At 48.9% G+C, this 7,971-nt stretch overlaps 1 protein-coding gene and 1 long non-coding RNA gene across 7 annotated transcripts in view; one reads left to right on the forward strand and one right to left on the reverse strand.

Annotated features, from left to right (window-relative positions):
• sox5 (SRY-box transcription factor 5) overlaps nt 1-7,620 on the reverse strand; it is a 78,858-nt gene extending 71,238 nt beyond the window's left edge. The window contains exon 1 of one of the 6 annotated variants that reach the window (XM_052055353.1): nt 7,257-7,620. Coding sequence is in view for 5 of the 6 variants with exons in the window: in XM_052055352.1 (XP_051911312.1) it covers nt 4,658-4,734 (77 nt within the window). In the remaining variant the exon portion in view is untranslated. Of the gene's footprint in view, nt 1-4,657; nt 4,851-7,256 lie in introns of those variants that run through there. The other 5 variants (XM_052055352.1, XM_052055354.1, XM_052055350.1 and 2 more) reach the window with 5 other exon arrangements.
• Nucleotides 5,585-6,780, forward strand: LOC127593776 (uncharacterized). The gene is made up of 2 exons (XR_007960503.1): nt 5,585-6,455; nt 6,589-6,780. It is a non-coding gene; the product is annotated as an uncharacterized LOC127593776 (long non-coding RNA).
• Nucleotides 7,621-7,971: the final 351 nt, after the last annotated feature.

The raw sequence follows: 7,971 nt of genomic DNA on the forward strand, positions 1-7,971 counted from the left end.
CACGGAGTCAAATTTGGCCCCTATAAATTATGCTACTCAATTGCTACCCTTAAATCCCAAAGGATCAAATTTGGCCCTAAACCTAAATTCGGATTAAAGCATTGAATATTTGAAAAAAAAACCCATATATTTTGGTGCTCCTCTGTTACAAATCACCGACGCCCCGACAGCACGCACGCGACGGCGCGCACGGCAACACTAAACTCAGATTACAGCGGCCGCTTTCCCCCCACTTTGGCTTTTTGATGATTAGCGGCTCCTCCGTTAAATCGCTCTCATATCGCATATGTCCGCCGCTGGTAAGTCACTAATCAGGACGGGCGGGGGGGCACGCGTGTCCATTAACCGGACGCGTAATCGCCGCATGCGCCAGGGTTAACCGTTTCCGGGCCGTAATCGCGCTGCTCGGCGTTGGCACGTCACGCCGCCGCGAGGCTTAAATACATACGGCCGGCTTATGAACACACGCTGTGCAAAAGAAACGACGACGTAAAAAGTGGAGCGCATCGCACACGCGTGAAGGCACAGGAAACAAAAAGTCACGCTCGCACACGTCGAGCGCCGGCCACTAACGTCATTGCTGCGCTAACTGCTCTTGTTAACCCCCTTTTTCAAGGGAGCGTGGGAGCCGCCTCTGGAGAATTCCGCGCGCCGTAAAGTGAATGTGTATGTACAGCCTCGCTTTAGATTACAACGCCGTATTTCTGCCGGGACGCGAGCAAAGGCCGTCCAATCCATTCTGGACGCGTGCGGGGTGGGCGGGGGTGGAGAAGGAATCCCAAAAGATTAAAAAAAATTGTTTTTGCTCTGATTGTGGAACCTGGCTGCCAGTTGATTCTCCGAGGGGCATATTTAAGCCTGGGGGCATTTTGCGACGTTTACAGCCGTGCGACACCTCAGGCGGGAATTTAAACAAATGTTTTCCCGTTTATCCCACCTCAACATCTCTATCTCCCTGTCAAGCATACCACCACCACCACCCTTATGCCCATTTCCTCTCCTCGCGGCCCCGGTGTTGTCTTACTTACTGTGCCCCTCCTTACACAATCAGCTGTTTGTAAGAAGGTCACTCTCCCCCGCCCCCCCCCCCCCACACACACAAGGAAATTGTCTCTCTATTTATAACGAGTGGCAATGATGAACATAAAGGACAATCGCAATATCCCGACGTTCCAAATAAGCGGCGCTGCGTCCCGAGTTTGACTATTTATAACTGTACTGTAACATTTTTGCGCTCTTAGCAATGTACGCTGGATTTCCCCCCTCGGTGAACACTTGAAGCAAAGTCACTGCTCACACACACACACACACACACACACACACACACAAAGCGTCCACTGTGTGAGAGGTACGGAACTGGCCCACTGTTAGGCCACAAAAGGCGGGCACGCACCAACTGAATTTCTCACACACACACACACACTCACGCACACACACACACACACGCACACACGCGCAAGTGGGACGGTCATGTGTGCTCAACTCGGTGTGTGTGTCCATTCATGAAGCGAAAGAAGTAAGGGAGCGATATCGAGGGGAACATTGAGAGAAAAATCGACATTGGCACATCATGTTCAAAGTCCAGACAAGGAAAGAGAGCGCGTGGGAAAATATCGAGGGACGAAGCGGGGCTGGAAGATTGTGTGTGTGTGTGTGGGGGGGGGGGGGGGTTGTTTGAAAGGAGGCAGACAGAGGGAAAAGTGCATCCGGTGGAAGGCATGCACTCCCCTTCTTGTCATGATGTTTGCGAGGGGGGGAGAGGGTGGCGGGTGGCGGAGGGGGGGGGGGGTCGGTCACGGTGTTTATTGAGCGAGGGAGCGACTTTTTTTCCATTGTTGCGCCGGGCTCTGCTATTTGTTAAGCAATCCATGAGTCGCGACATTTGTCTCACTGTCAGCAGCCGCCCCCCCCCCCACCCTTTCACCACCACCCCTCTCCCGTAAACTACACGTACACACACATGTGAGCTCATTCTGCAAATGACACACACCCACAGCTGCTCTGTTTCATTTGTCCCTCACTTTTTTTGACCTCCTCCCTCTCTCGCTCGCTCACACACTACCTGGAAAGACAGAGGCTTCATTGTAGCGCTCTGGGAGGGACCTCGGAACCTTGAACACTGCCTCCTATTGTAGACTGGATGGACCGTGTGTATTGGGAGGGGGGTGTTGGTGAGGGGGGCAATAGATGGCGTATGAATACATCGCCAAGTGACTTTTTGGAGTCCCCTCATTTTAGTTGAACTTTAACTCCTACCATGTGACCCCTCCCCCCTTCCCCCCTCTAGCGTCATGTGACCACACGCATCCATCCAAACCCCGAACGGGCTCGTTTTTTTTCCTCCCTACGGTCAGCTGACTTCACCCCGGTGGCGGGTTCCAAAGGCGGGGGGGGGGGGGGGGGGGGGGGGGGTTAGTTAGTGAGGTTAGCATTCTCCACTGGTATTTATTTAAAAAAATTTTTGGTGGGGGGCGCCCCCCTCCTCCTCCACGGATGGAGACACGGTTATCAAGACTCTCCAGGGAGGGACAATATGGCCCAGACAATGGCCTCCAGTGCAAGTTGGTGTGTGTGAGGGAGGCCGGGACAGGGCCACAGGAGAAGAGGGGCAGAATTGTGCATTAGTTTGCAGAGCACGGACACTAGACTCAATTACTTCTCTTTGCACACACACACACACACACACACACACACACACACACATACTGACCACTTTAATCTTGCCCGTTTAAATGAAGCAAACACGGAGCAAGTTTTGAAAGCGTCGCGTGAGGCTCGGATTGTGTAAAATAAAAGAAATAGACAAAAATGCAAATTTGGAAGAAAAAAAATTAAATAAATACCAGGACACTTTGGTCGCGTTAAAATCCTCTTTCAGTGCCTTTAAATATTGTTACGGTAGACTGGCGGATTGCAAGTGATGTTCAAGGACCTCGAGATATCATGGGAAATTTTCGGCAAGCGAAGTGTGGATGTGTCACAGGCGCAACCCCCCCCCCCCCCCCCCTCCCGGCCCCCCTTTTTGGGAAACTCACACGCACCCTAATAAACAGAGGGCCCAAATGGAGGGGTGTGAAAAGCCCACAACGCCGCCTTCGTTAAAGGCGGCGTTGTGGGCTTTTTGGAAAAATCCCTCCCTCTTCTTTTCGTACCCCCCCCCAAACTATTTGAACCATTCTCACTTTTCTGTCACCCCCCCCCCCTGCCCCTTCCACCAATTTTCCACCTTTTCTTCTCTCCATCACAGAGGAATGTGTCAATTTGGCCACTTTTTATTTTATTTCTCCTTTTTTTGGGGGGGGAGTAACTTTTTAAGCAGACTTCAAAAACCTTTGCCCCTTCCGTCCCTGAAAAAAAAAACTAAATTCCCGCTTTGCCATCTCGATTTCCAACGAAAAAAATAAAATGCAAACGGCGCAGAAGTGGCGAGTGTAAAAGTGAAAAGAGGAGGAAGCGTGAGGAAAAAAACATGGAAGTCACTTCCAGAGACGCGGGAACCGAGAGCATCGCCGGGCTGCAGCGCGCGCACACACACACACATTGAAGAGTCCCAACCCGAGACACACACAGACGCGTACACACACACACACACACCGAGTGGGAGATATCCCCATGCTGACTCTTGCATACATATGAACACACACACACACACATACACACACACACACACACACGCACATGGCCGTGCAGTGATGGAGTGCATTACTGGAAAGCAAAGAGTTTTAAAGTGCTCCCCACTTAAATCATTGTAATCCCCGCACGTTATCTCCATACATTCTGCTTTTCCCCCGCTTTAATCCTTTAAATTTTTAATTCCTTCCCGTCGCCGTTGTTATATTTTCCTCGCCCGCCTCTCAATCACTTTGCCCGGATTTGATGATTATTATTTTTTTTAAAAACACTTTTTTTGGGGGGGGGGGGGGGACGCTGAACCGTCACCTAAATGTGTTTTTAATTCGAGGGGCCTCCGCTGCCGCCGCCTCCTCTCGACTACTGTTTATCTGCGAACAAAAGATTAGTCTCATGAGGCCAAAACAGACGGAGACTTAGTAATGCTATAAAAGTCAAGCGGAGGGGACAGAGCGGGCGAGGTGTGTGTGCGTGTGTCAAAACGGCGGGTATTATAATACCGGAATATAATCCGGCCTTCGCGGCAGCCTTCTTGCACAGGACGACGGGATGACTAAAGTGGCATCAGGTGGAAAACCAACGAGAAAAAAAAAAATATCAGAGTGTTTCAAGTTGCTTGTTCAAAAGTCAAAGCGCAGGAAAGTAATAGTTGCGATAAGTGCGCCGAGCTTTTACAAGAAGCGCGCACGCCGGCTTAACAAGGGGAAGTGAGATGTAAATAAAGTGATGAAAGTGGAGGCGAGATGATGAGGGCGGCCACACACTCACACACTCACACACACGCACAAACACACACACACATCTCGGTGTTTATCTCACACACACAAACCGTTTTTTGTTTTTTTTGTTCGTTTGTCACTTTGTCTCAGAAGAACTCACTATACCGCTTTCATTTCTGCATTTTTGACACATTGTCAATCCGGAGAGCCCTTTCGGCTTCAGTTGACACTACGTCCCCGCATCTCACTTATCCGCGCGGAAGCGTGTGTGTGTGTCCGTGTGTGCGTTGAGGGAGTCGGGCACGTACCTGTTACACTCCTGAGGTAGCTCAGGCTCAGTGAGCATGCTGGAGTAAGGGTCCGTCTCTCTCGACAACAACAACATAAAACTAGTCCCACAAAATCTCAACTGGACACGGGTTTCGGTAGGTCTCCCCTCACAACAAGACGGGATAGGAGTGATCCTTCACACACACTGCTGAGTCTCTCTCTCTCTCTCTCTCTCTCTCTCTCTCTCTCTCTCTCTCTCTCTCTTTCTCTTTCTCTCTCTCTCTCTCTCACTGTCTCTCTCTCTCTGTTTCTGTGCCTCTGTCCCTCCTCTTCTCCTCCCCTGGCTGTAGGCTGTGAGATCCAGCACTTAAAGGGCCAGCAGCTTGCGCTCGTCCACTGGAAGTGTGTGTGTGTGTTTGTGTGTGTGTGCGTGCGGGTGAGGGAAAGGGGGTCAGTTTTGACCGGGGGGGTCATCAGTTCGTCACATTCAACTCTTCAGCCTTGAGTTTCACGACGACTCGGATGACAATTCCTTGCGTCCCATTTCAAATCGAGCGGCGATGACACTCGAACTGGATGGGTGACAGAAAGGGAAAGGGGGGGGCTTGTTTTTTTTAAATCACCTTCGCGTCATTAGCTAGTGCGGGATTCAAAGCGACATCAAAATAAATAAATAAATAAATAAAAAGTCTTCACTTCCTGTCGCTTTCTCTGCGCGATTTCAATCTGCCACGTAAGCGACTATTAAAGGATGCAAATTGAGAGGAAACGATCAGACCGCAGATGACACCGGTGGAGCTCTGAAGAGCGAGAGACTTTTGCGCATAGGCAGCAAGTGGTTGAGGGAGAAGTAGCAACTTCTTGTCTCGTGGAAGTAGTCTTTGAATGTCAGGTTCCAAATTGACAGTCCAGATCCACTAATGACCGGGTATGTCGTCAGAGGACTTAAACCGGGCTGTTATTTGAATCGCAAAGTACCCGTAGCAACACTTTTCGAATTCCCGTTTCCCGTTTTCTAATGACGGGGTACCAACGACTCGTCGACAGGAACAAGTCTTCAAATAATAGGTTACATGTTTGAGTGGTGTTGTCTTTTGCTAATTGGTGGATACGGATTTTGACCGGGTACTGGTATGTTGGCACAGGACTTTTCGGAGTCCCGACAATAACTAAATCTCCTACTCAAGAATGATTGATAATACTGAAAGTATGGTTCCACTCTACATGTGACGGCCTAGCTTAAATTGCTAACCCTAACCTTGTGACGACTTTTAGAAGGACAGACATGTTGTTTTCTGTTATATTAATTCATCTTAATATCACAGTTGCGCATCAACCACGACAATGGACCCTTACGTGTGTTGCCATCCACTGCCATTATATTTTTTTTTAATTTCCGACGGACGCGTGCGCAACCCGTGCGAGAACCTAGCGGCGATAGCATCGGCGGCTAACAGGATGAAGAGAGGTGTCGCGATAAGCTCACACCGTTCTGGAAGAATAAATGCGGTGACATAACTTCAGGTTGCGTCAACGTAGATTAGATCGTATAGTGAACGGGCAAGCCTTTTAAAAAATGATCTGGATATTTGGTGTCTTGTTTTGTTTAGATAGCGGTGAAGGGAACGAAAGTTCACATCGGTGAGATCGTTATAAAAGCTTTCAAAGATGTGTTTATTTGTCCTGCTCTATTCGCTTATCACTTACTAGTCCTTACAGCACCCCCCCAAAAAAATATCCTCTTCCTGTTTACATTCTTGGGAGTCATAAAAGTGTCACATGGTTTGTTGTGACGCATTTGGGGACACTTGGAATTTGTATTATTTTTTTTTAACTGTCTCATGACCAAGCAATGGGGGAAGGACAGGCAATCGGTTCCAAACCAAGGACCACCAGACAATCAACTGATTTGGACCACAGAGAATGCCAACGACAGGTGTGAAAAGGCCTGATGGGGTTCAACGGTGAGCAACGATGAGGCACTAAGCATCGTTCTAAAAATGCGGGTACATTTTCGAGCTAGCAACGGGCTATTCCATTTTCCCGAAATGGCGTCTTTTAATTCTGGTGTGACCTGGTTTTCATCGGCAACAGTATGCTAGCTTGAATTCCTTAATAGGGAGACGATTCAAAGACTAATTCATTTTTCGCATCGGTTATATATATATATATATTTTTTAAATTGGTTTCGAGCATCATAACCGCTCGTCTGAATGAATGTAGTTATTGTCGTACCTGTGGCATTAGCATGATTTTTCTTTTTGCCAGGAACGTGGTGGTGGGAGGGGGGGACTCTTCATTCCGACATGGGCTTTGAGCATCCTCCATTTTTCAAGGCCATGTTTATGAAAGGTATGAATAGCCCGTACTTTTCCCACCCAAACAAGAGCACAACTTTGAAATAAAAAGCCATCGTGGCGGTCGGTCCGCCCGTCCGTCCTTCTACATTTTTTTGTTGTTGTTGTTGTTTTGATGCCTCCCGAACGAGCCAATTGATTCTGCCGCCTGTATTTGATTTGCTTACGAGTAGACAGCTGAACACTTTCAACGGAACATATGCCGGCGCTCTCATGCATGAACACACACACATGCGCACGCACACACCAAGTACGCAACCTCCGCCAGTCAAATACACACCCTTTGTGTCCTCAGGTGTGCATACTGTACACGTTGTGCGTCAGGGGGTGCGCGCCGCTTTTAGCCCTTTGTGCTGTCACTCACTATTAGCAGTGTGTGGTCTGCGTGTCACACACACGGCCAATCCAGCCATTGTTCCAGCGAGCGCAGAGGAAAGCGGAGTTGACAGACTGCCACTTCTGTAATACTTAAACACACACACACACAGAAATGGTTGGATTGGCGGGGGCGGGGTAGGGGGGGCAGTCCTGTCACTGTACTTATTCACTGTACACTTAGAGTGAATAACCCCTTTTAGAGCTCGGAAATTTGGATTGCATAATGAAGCTCCAGCAGGTGTGATTTAAAAAGAAAAATTGGCATAATTTTTTTTTGGGGGGGGGGCAATTCATGCCCCCCCCCCCAAAAAAAGAGGTTAAGCAAGCCAGAGCCAGTTTTGATGATGCCATTCGGCAGCCGTTACAACTCCGAGCTGTGTGAGCGGATATCCTTCGAGCCTTGAGAAGATCCACTTTTACGGCGATTACGTAATTGACCCACGTCGATGTTAGCGAAAAGACAACTTCGTGGTCAAATCAAGCTCCATCACTCGAGTCATCGAGAAGAAAAAAAAAACCCAGCCCCGAACGGAAATTAATTAGCGAGCGCCATACGCAACGATGTAGTTCATAAAAAAAAAAAAACACGGTATACGTCGATGCCACAAAGCCCGCGT

This window comes from Hippocampus zosterae, chromosome 21 (assembly GCF_025434085.1).
Source record: "Hippocampus zosterae strain Florida chromosome 21, ASM2543408v3, whole genome shotgun sequence".
In the NCBI taxonomy this organism is placed as follows: domain Eukaryota; kingdom Metazoa; phylum Chordata; class Actinopteri; order Syngnathiformes; family Syngnathidae; genus Hippocampus; species Hippocampus zosterae.